Source organism: Chinchilla lanigera, unplaced genomic scaffold (genome assembly GCF_000276665.1).
Source record: "Chinchilla lanigera isolate Chin_1 unplaced genomic scaffold, ChiLan1.0 scaffold00055, whole genome shotgun sequence".
NCBI lineage: Eukaryota > Metazoa > Chordata > Mammalia > Rodentia > Chinchillidae > Chinchilla > Chinchilla lanigera.
The window spans coordinates 8,431,161-8,441,673 of NW_004955456.1; the positions used below are offsets into that span (position 1 = coordinate 8,431,161).

Below are 10,513 nucleotides of genomic sequence, written 5' to 3' on the forward strand. Positions count from 1 at the left end.
CACCGCGGCGCGCAGAGCAGGCCGGGAGCGCTCCGCGTTGAGGGTGGGCGCGGCGGTGGCGCAATTTGGCCTTGTTGTCCGAGAAAAGGCGGGACGACATGGAAGTGTAAGCGAGCCCGGGCCGTTCACGGCTGTGGGCCGGGGGGCACAGCTGGGGACTGTCAGAGCACTGGGAGCTCGCGTGGGGACCGCGAGCGGTCCGCGTCGGCGTGCGCGCAGGGCGACCTCCAGCTGGGAAGGGCCTGGAGAGGGGCCCCCGCGCCCCGCCCGCGTCCTGTGCCTCCTCCCCGCCTCATCCGCGTGCTGGGGCCGGTGGGGCGGGGAGCCCGGCCTGGTGTCGGAGCGCGGGGTTAGGAGCTGTGGAGCAGGGCCGCCCTCCCTGGAGGTCCCTGGAGGCGGTTCGGACGCTCTGCGAGAGAGGCATGCTTGGGACTGGAGCTCTCCGAGTTCGATGCGTTGTGCGCCGCAGGAGCAGCACAGCGTCTGTGGGTGTTGTATGCGTGTGTGAGAAGGAGTAGAAGCCTGAGTTTCAACGCCGCATGGTCTTGGCCTTGCTTGCTCAAGGTAGCACGTGCAAATGGAAGTGTTTGCACTCACTAAATTAATTCTGCAACCCGCTGATGGGGGTGGTTCTGCAACTTAAGAAACACTCATATGTAGGCACCCCTCCCTATCCAGGTTTCGGGACCTTCTGTGGGTACCAGAATCCGAGGAGATTCAAATTCCTTCTATAACGTGGTGTAGTATTTGTGTGTTACTTATGCACATTCTCCCGTGTAGTTTAAATCATCCCTAGATTACGTAGGATACCTAATACAGTGTATAAGCGCTGTGAAAATAGCTCTTACGTTGTACTATTTAGGAAATAATGACAAGTCTGAGCTGATGCCTTTCCTCCCTAATATTTCTTGGTAGAATCCGAGATTGAAGAGCCACAGATAGGACCAGCTATATATTGCTCTGGTCTGAGCCGTCATTATTAATTTTCTCTTTCCTGAACATTGCCTGTCAACATACAAACCTACTTTATCTAAAATTCTTTGATCTGTATCTCTGCCTTTTGGTCTGTTTGTGCTTCCCATCACAGGAAAACTATTTGGAAGTGTTGTTTGTCCCCTCTTTCGCTCTCTGTCCCTTTTTTGTTTTGGTTTGGTTTTTTGAGACAGGGTCTCGCCATGTAGTCTGGGGTAGCTGGAACTTTCCTCTATCTTCCTGCCTCAGCCTTCTAAATGTGCCACCGTGCCCAGCTTATCCCCTCATTCACTCACCCATTCTGCTTGGCTTTCCTTCTCACTAGTCTACAAAATGGTTCTTGTGAAGCTTGTCTAGTCCCTCCGTTCTTTTTTAAAATTAAGCTTATTAGTACATTTTAGATATGCATAATAATAGCGTTCACCATAGGGAATTTGTACCTGTACATGATATATCTTGATTGTTTTTTCCCATTTCACTCCCCTCTCTTCAACCCTTCTTCCCCTCCTTAGTTACAAAGCTTTGTTTCCATTTTTTCTTTCTTTTCTCAGTTTTTTTCTATTCCTCCCCCCGCTTCCCCTTCCCATTTGAACATTTTCTTCCCATTTCACTATATCTGTTACACATTTTTAACCCCTCTATCTTGTCAAATCCGAAGTTTAATTTTTCTGGCCTCAGCTTTTCTGATTTCCCAGTAACAATTGTTATAGAAGCTATAGATTGTCTCTCAGCTTTATGACACACTCCTTGATTTCCATGTTTGTCAAAGATGACAGCTCAGCATCCTCGCCTTCCTTTGCTTGGTGTTTAAATGTAGGTGTTTTGGAGCTCAGTCGTGGGTCTCTTGCCACACTTTTTTGGCCATTTTATGCACCCATGTGCGGATGGTTCCCCACAGTCTTTTTCTGTCTGTTATCATCTTATCAGGTTGCTTGGACCAAAAATCCAGCCCTCTTATCTCTAACCATCAGCCAGTGTCATCCAGCTTTAGGATGTATTTTGAGTGCAGTTACTTTCCACCATCTCCACTGTTGACTTTGTAGTCCATCATCTCTTGTCCGGATTAAGCTATTTTAACAGTTTTTCACCTTCTACTCCTGCCCCCCTGCTATTTCTTTCTGTACAGCAACCAGAGTGATTGTGAGCATTAATGGAAGCAGGTCAGCCCTTGTTAAAACTATTGGCTTTCCATCCTTTACTACTTCGTCCAGCCTTTGCCACCTCCCTTCCTCCAAAGCACACATTTCCCACTGACAGATCATTCTCTATCTTTTTGCTTTTTTTGTTGTTGTTTGTTTTGTTTTGGTACCGGGAATCGAACTCAGGACCTCACGCTTGCCCAGCAGGTGCTGTGCTGCTGACCTACATCCCCAGCCCACTTGTTCTCTAGCCCTTTCCTACCTCATTACCTTTGCACTGTGGTTCCCTGCGCCTCATACTTGTCTTCCTTCCTTGCTGCCTTCTCAGGTGGATCGTCCCTTTTCAATGAGTACTCTTTTCTAGCATCTTGGTTTGCTTTCGCCTTAGATAACTATAAGTGGTCTTGTGTCACGAAGGCATCGGCCAGTGTCTGTTCATCTTGTACTTAGCACTGCATTTGCCGCACAGAAGGCATGCAGCAAGTACTTGTTAAATGTAGGACTGTGCCAGGATCCATTTAGTAAATGTAAATTAACTTGTACTCCGTTTGCTGGGTGTGTAGATTTTTCTAATTCTCTTAAGTAAAATAGATGAAATCAGTATATAACAACCTGTCCACTTCTCCCAAGGAGCCTCTGTTTTGTTGAAACCAACAGCATTGCAGCTGGTGCTTGATGAGAAAATGGGGTCTCCTGAGGTAGGCCGTTGGGTGGGACCCTGGGATGGAAAGGGCTGGAGCCTGGCTTCTCACCCTGCCTGGCCTCTGTCTTGGCAGAGACCTCAGGGTCTTTAGCGGAGGCTGAGTCTCAGAGGGCAAAGCGTGCTCCTCTGTCAGGACTCCGGGACTGAAGTGAGGAGGCGCAGGGAAGGTCTCCTGAGTTTTTACTGCTTCCTCCCTTTGGTTTGTGAGTATAAACCTACTAAGTAGTGCATATAAACACGTACTAGACATCCCTGAAACATGAGGACTAGTTATACTTTTATTTGGCTGAATGACCAGAATTTAAAGTAAAGACATCTTGCTTTATTTGCTTTTTTGGTTACCGGGACTTAGGAACTCGTACTTGCTAGGCAGGTGCTGTGCCACTGAGCTAAATCCCTGGCCAAGATATCTTTTGTTTGTTTGTTTGTTTGTTTGTTTTTGTGTGTGTGTGTTTTCTTCTGGTACTGGGAATTGAACTCACAACCTTGCGCTTGCCAGGCAGGTGCTTTGCCGCTAAGCTAAATCCCCAGCCCCCAAGGCCAAGAGATCTTGTTTAGAGCTGGGGGTGTAGCTAAGTGCAGAGTGCTTGCCTAATATGTAGGGCCTGGGTTCTAGCCCCAGCAGGGCAAAAATAAACAGCTGTTATTGGGAACCATACCTTCTTCAAATGAAATGACGTAACACATTCATAGCAGAGTTAAGTACTTCTGTGTACCAGGTACTTGCTATCTGGCTCACTTTGTCTAGCGCCTCAGATCATCTGTGTGCGCAGAAAGCTTAAGTTCCCTCTCGAACTGGGGAGTGGACACTATTTACCCTCTCGTGTCTTTTATTTTGAGGTCCTTTCAGGATTTTTTCCCTCTAGTACTGGGGTTTAAACCCAGGGTTTTTGACCTGAGCTACATTCTCAGATCTTTTTTTTTTTGTGGCGGGGGGAGTATTTTGAGACATTGCCTCTGCTGGGGTCAAATTGGTGAGCCTCCTTCCTGCCTTACCCTCCCAGAGTACTGGGATTATAGGTGTGCACCACCTCGCCTGGCTTACGTCAAGATTTCTCAAGTTTTCCAGCCAGAAATACTAAAATTTAGAAAAGTTGGAAAATAGACCTATGACAATTCAGTAACAGGCCTGAGAAAGCATACTTGTTTGGTAGCTCCAAAGAGGGTACTGCAGGTCAGATTGTTCTTTGACTTTGAAGCCTGCATAGGTTTCTGTACCAAAGTGTAGTTTTTCAGAGCATGAGTTGATAGCATAGGCTGAACATAAGGGATATTGAGCAATCCTGTTCGTCATTGCGTTCGTAAGTTAACTGCGTGGCGATTAACTGACCAAATTTGCCTGGGGTTTTTGGTGTGTATGTCTGTGTTTTTGAGAAAAGTCTGCCAACAGATCATTTTGTACTGTTTATTCAGAATTTGGTTTTCCAAAGTAGTTGTTTACATTTATTAAATTGACTCAGCAAGTTAAGCAGATTTTACAGGTTAATCTTTAAAAAGCAAGTGACATTCAGCCAGCTAGTTCATATCTCAAGGAAACTGTGTAATTGCCTACTTGTAGCATAGATTTGAACGGTCTTTAAAATTCACTTGGAATATTTTTCTTTTTGAGACAGGGTTTTGCTTTGTAGTTAGGCTGGCCTTGAACTCATTACATAGCCCAGGCTGGCCTGGAATTCACCGTGATCCTCCTGCCTCAGACTCCCAGAGTGCCGTGATTACAGGTGTGTACCACCATGCCTGGCCTTAGGAGTATTCTATTCTAAGTTGTACAGGAGAAGGTGAAATTTTGTTTTTATGTAGGCAGAAATGTGATTGTATGTGACTAGAACTACTACTGTAAATACAGAGTGCATAGTCTTAGTTCTTCTGTTGTCCCTATAGTGTTTTCTGTAGAGCAGGCCCCAGCCTCCATAGCAACACCTTGTTAGTGCATCATTGACAGATGTGTCATTTGACAGATTTTTGTAGCTCTAAAGGGTGTTGGGGAAAATGTGTTTTATATCCTCTATTACAAATTACAGTAATGTTAGTTTTTAACCTTATGGAATTCTTAAGCTTTACATTTCTATTTTCTTTAGCTTTCAACTTGAAAAAACCCAAGCCTATGGAATAGCTGCAAAATAGCACCTCATACACCTGCATACCCTTTACCCAGACTGCTTATCTCTTAACATTTCAATATGTATTCATCTTTTTTCTCTTTCTTTCTTTCTTTTTCTTTTTTTTTTTTTTTTTTTTTGGTTTTTCTCTGGTACCAGGAACCGAACTCACGACCTTGCGCTTGCCAGGCAGGCGCTTTTGGCCGCTGAGCTAAATCCCCAGCCCCTCTTTTTTCTTTCTTTCTTTTTTTTTTCTTTTTGAGACAGGGTCTCACTATGCAGTTCACGCTGGCCTTGAGCTTACTTTGTAGCCTAGGCTGGTCTTGAACTTACAGCAATCCTCATGCCTCAGCCTCTTGAGTGCTGGGATTATAGGCGTGTGCCACCACGCCTGGCATCATCTTATTTTCACACATGCACAAGTGTTTTCTCCATACCTGTAAAACACATACACACTTATTTTACTGAACCATTTCAGCATTGCAGACGTGGGCTTACCCTCTGAAGAGCCAGATGTGGTGGGACACACCCATAATCCCTGCATTTCCAGAGGCTGAGGCAGGAGGGTCACCATGAGTTCGAGGCCAGTCTAGGCTAGTGAGTTTAAGACCAGCCTGTACTGCATCATGAGATCTTGTCTCAGACAAAACAAAACAGCCCCCAAACCCCTGAAGAGGGGCATTGTCCTAGCTACCCACAATGCCATTGTCACACCTAGGAAATTTAGGGCTGATGGAATTACTGTTATTAAAATGGAGCACATCATCAGATTTCTTCCGTTGTCCTAATAGTGTCATTTTAGCTGGGGTTCCCCGCCCTCAGGTTTAGGGCTCAGTGAAGAATTCACATTGCATTTAGTTGTGTTTCTGTAATCTCCTTTACTCTGCAGTAGTTTCTTAGCCCCCTCCCCCCTTGACACTGGCACTGTGAGAGATGACGTTGATCCTTGAATCTAGGCCAGTTGCCTAAAGCCCTGGTTTGGAATGATGTGCTTATATCCTCCTAACTAGATTCAATGGGATGTTTTTGGGGGCAAGATTGCTTTAAGGGCTGTGTCTCAGTGCGGCACATCATCGGTACTGCTCTGTTAAGGTGGATAACTTGATTAAGTTGATGTCTGCCTGATCTCATCATATCCTGTCCGCCAAACCCTGTCATGTAGCGGTGCTTTTAGTCACTTCTTGAGAATAAAAATGGCCTTTAAAAGAATTTCCCAATACATAGCAGCTCACATGGGCCATCATAATAGGTACTGTACTCATTTACCTTTTTCTCCTTGGTGCTGGGGATTGAACCGAGGGCCTTGCACATGCTGAGGACATGTTCTACCATTGGGATATGCCCCAGCCTTAATTGACCCTTTATTGAATAAAGGAGAATGTAGCATGTATTGGCATTTACTCTGTATTTAGCGAGGTAAGAAAAATTATTTCTGGAAAAGAAAATCAATGAATAAATCAGACTTTGCGGGCGAGAATGTGCAAGGTGTATTGTTCTCCTGTTCCCCAAACACAAATTCAATAAAATGTGTATGAGAGGCCAGGGGTGCAGCTCAGTGGTAGAGCACTTGCCTAGTGTGTGTGAGGTCCTCCCTGGGTCCAACCCCAGTACCACAGTAAAATAAACTAGATTAAAATGTACATGGAGGAAGATTTCCCTCCTCATGTGTTCTGGAAAAAGCACATGATGTTCTTTGGATGCTCACATTAACAGTGTTGACTTGAATGGGGAGGGGCATATGGGACAACTCTCAGGGCACAGAGTGTGCTGCATGTCAGGGTGAGGTGTGATTTGGGAGTAAACACACAGTGGCAGCTGGGATGGATCTCTCAGCCCTGAAGAAAATAAACGTTAGTGTATGGTGAACTGTTGTGGGAAGGGCTGTCCCAGTGCCTGACCTTGCAGGTCTGGTGCTCCTTTGAGGACACAAGGCCAGAGCGCTTTTAATTTAATTCTAAGCATATAGGAGGAAGTTTTGGGGCTGATTTCCTGATTAAGTAGCCATAGAATTTAATTTGTCATTTTCATTTATATCCAAAGCCTGCCACATGGCACTAATTGCGCATTGGCCTTCCTGGGTTAGGTTCTTTTTAAGTATAATACCCTTTGTGCCCACTGTGAAATCATAACTACTTGCTGAATTACTAGTAGCATTTAGCTAAGCTTTATGTGCTGCCTTGATTACAGTGCTGAGATCACTGTGGTGATGATGTAAGGCCTAGCTCTGTCCCTGTATAAATTGCTTATTGTTTTTTGGGGTTTTTTTTTGTCTTTTTGAGACAGGGTTTTGCTATGTAGTTCAAACTGGTGTGTCGTCGTTCCCCCGCGCCCCCCCTACAGGGGATTGAACTCACGACCTTGCGCTTGCCGGGCAGGTGCTGTGCCGCTGAACTCACTTTGTAGCCCAGCCTGCCTTCTAATTCGGAGCAATCCTCCTGCCTCAGCCTCCCAAGCACTGGGATTACAGATGTGCATGCGCCACCATGCCCAGCTTTGCTTGCTATTTTTGCTGTTGCTTTTTTTTTTTTTAAGGTAGGGTCTTACTATTTAGTTCAGGCTGACCTTGAACTCACAAATTAGCCTTAGCTGGCATTGAACTGGAGGTGATCCCCCCTGCCTTAGCCTCAAGTGCTGATATTACAGGGTGTACCACGCCCACATTTCTGTACACTTTTTTTATTGATACATTTTAGATGTGCATAGTAACAATCATCATAGTGCCGGGAATATAGCTCAGTGGAGTCATACCTGCCTGGCAAGCATGACATCCCAAGTTCGATTCCCAGTACCAAAAAAAAAACAAAAAACAAAAAACAAGACATTCATTACAGGGAAGTTGTACCTGTATGTGATATATAATACTCTTTTTTTTAAAAAATTTTTTATTTTAAAGAGTGAAAGAAGGATAACATAATAATGGGGGGGCTTACCAAATTACAGACAAAGTGGTAGGAAATTATCAATGGTTATTGTTTTACATATTGTTATCTACAAGATAGTTTCTCAGGAACACAAATAGACAAATAATAATGAGTTACAAGGGGTAGGAGATTATCAATAATTGTTGTACTATACTTTGGTATCTTCAAAGTGGCTTCTAAAGAAAATAAATAGAGCTATATATGAGTGACCTATTGCATAATCATTAACTTTTCTCAATGGTTGTTGTAGGAAACACGTAATAATAGACGTGCGTCCATTTACGAAATAGGAACAATACAACCATTGCAGAGTTATGGATAGATTAGTAGGAAAATATCAATGGCTGCTATAATACATGGTGGTATCTTCAAAGTGGTTTCTCAGGAAGACAGAGATACGCAAGAAGGATCTAACAAGTAGTTACAGCCTAAGGGTTGTCAAAAATCAAGTGAGCCCTCTGGGGCCAAAGCCATTTTTTGTAGCGTTTTCTCTCCAGCCTCCCATCGCATTGGGACCCCACAACCAGTTACTGTCCTCTCCCCAACTGTCAGCACAGGCAGCAGGAATCCTGCTGCAGACTTCTCTGGAGCTCAGCCACAGCCTTTACCATCAGGGGAAGAATGGCTTCCAGGGAGTCTCTGCAGGTATTGTGCAAGGTCCTCCTGGTTTACAGCTTCTGAGCGGCTCTCGTGACCCCAGTCCACAGGACCTCTGACTCCTCGGGCTTAGTCTGCATTCTCATGTTCTCTGAGTCCTTGTTCAGCAGCTGCTCCTCCAGTGACTCTGGACCTTTCTGGTTGTCAATGGCAGGAGCAAGAGTGACCCATTGTATGGCGTGTATTCCCAGGGGTTTCTCCATGTTTGAATGATGCACACACGTCTGTGGGTGGGCATCTGCAGCTGGTTTATGGTGGGCCAGTTGTGTCATGGTAGTTCTCAGTTGAGTAGCGGCAGCTGGCTTGAGGGCCAGCGCACAACAGCGCTCGCTACCGCATGGCTACCCCTGTGCCGGGGGCCCTCCTTCTGGGCGCCTACGAGGCAGGGAGCGAGCCGGTGGGAAGACCAGCGCTCCCTGCCCGTGGCTCCCCAAGCGCTGGGGGCCCTCCTTCCAGGCGCCTTATATTCTTTTTTCCCCATTCACCTCCTCTCCCTTCAACCCCTTTTCTTCTCCTTATTTACAAGAGGTTTGCCTCTGTTTTTTCCTTATTGCCTTTTTCTTGTCCCTTCCTTCCTGTCCCCACCTCTTGTTCCCCTTCTCATTTGAACACTTTTTTCTCATTTCCCAGTATTTATTATGCATTTTGGTCTGTACTTACGCTTGTAGTTTGTCATACCAGACAAACAGTGCAGTATTTACACATGTGTCCAATTTATCCCACTTAAAGAGTGTGGTCTCAAGGCCTGTCCATTTAGGTCCATCCATAAGCATGTCTCATGCATATCCTTTATGACAGAGCAGTACTCCATTGTATATAAAAAAAAAACCCACATCATCTTTATCAGTTCATTAGTTGATGGGCATTTTGGGCTGTTTCCAAGATTCAGCTATTACGAACTGTCCTGCTGTAAACATGAGTGTGCATATATTGTTTTGGTGTGATTCTTTCAATTCTTTTTGGAGATATAATGAACAGGAATAGCTAGGTCAAATGGAACCTCTAGTTTTAGTTTTTTGAAGAATCACGACACTGATTTCCATGGTGGTTGCACCAGTCTACACTCCCACCAATGGTGGTAAAGGGTCCTCCCGCCCCACCTGCTGGCTTTTGTTATTGGTTGACATCTTGATAATAGCCATTCTTTTGGGAGTGAGATGGAATATCAGCTTTGTTTTAATGTGCATCTCTAAATGACCAGTGATGTTGAACCATCTTTCCATATATTTATTTGTCCTTTGCACTTCTTCTGAGAATTGTTTGTTCATTTCAGGTGCCCATTTTTGGACTGGGTTTTTAAATTTGGCGGGGGGGGTCTAATTTTTTGGGTATTTTTTATATATATTCTAGGTATTAGCCCTTTGAGGAACAACTGGCAAACATTTTTTTCTAATAGTGTGTGTTGTCTCTACTCTGTTGGTTGTTTCTTTTGCTGTGTGAAAGCTTTGTTTTCTTTTTTTATCTTTTTGAGACAGGGTCTTGCTATGCAGTTCAGGCTGGTCTTGAACTCACTTTGTAGCCCAGGCCGGCCTTGAACTCACAACAGTCCTCATGTCTCAACCTCCCTGAATGCTGGGATTATAAGCATGTGCCACCATACCCAGCTACAAAAGCTTTTCAATAGGATGAGATCCCAGTTGTTGATGCTTTGTGATAGTATCTGTGGGATCCAGGTTTTATTCAGAAAGCCTTTGCCTACACCAATGTCTTCAAGAGTTCTACCTGTTCTATCTTACAGCAGATTTAGTGTTTCTGTTTTAATATTAGATCTTTGATCCATTTCAATTTTAGATTAGTGCATGGCGAAAGATATGACTAAAGTTTTAATCTTTGGATGTGGAAAGCCAGCTTTTCCAGTGCTATTTATGAAAGAAGAAGCTATCTTCCAGTGAATGTATTTGGCAACTTTGTCAGCGAAGGTGACTGAGTATGTCTGGAGTTGTTTCTGCATCTTCTAATCTGTTCCATTGATTCTCTAATCTTGTTTTTTTTTTTCAGTACCATCTTTTTTTTTTTTTTCCC

General features: G+C 44.5%; 1 protein-coding gene across 3 annotated transcripts in view; it reads left to right on the top strand.

Annotated features, from left to right (window-relative positions):
* Positions 1 to 10,513, top strand: part of Crcp (CGRP receptor component) — a 48,706-nt gene continuing 38,193 nt past the window's right edge. The window contains exon 1 of one of the 3 annotated variants that reach the window (XM_005396709.2): positions 1 to 106. In XM_005396709.2, coding sequence (XP_005396766.1) covers positions 99 to 106 — 8 coding nt within the window. In that variant the 5' untranslated portion in view covers positions 1 to 98. The other 2 variants (XM_013520646.1, XM_013520644.1) reach the window with 2 other exon arrangements.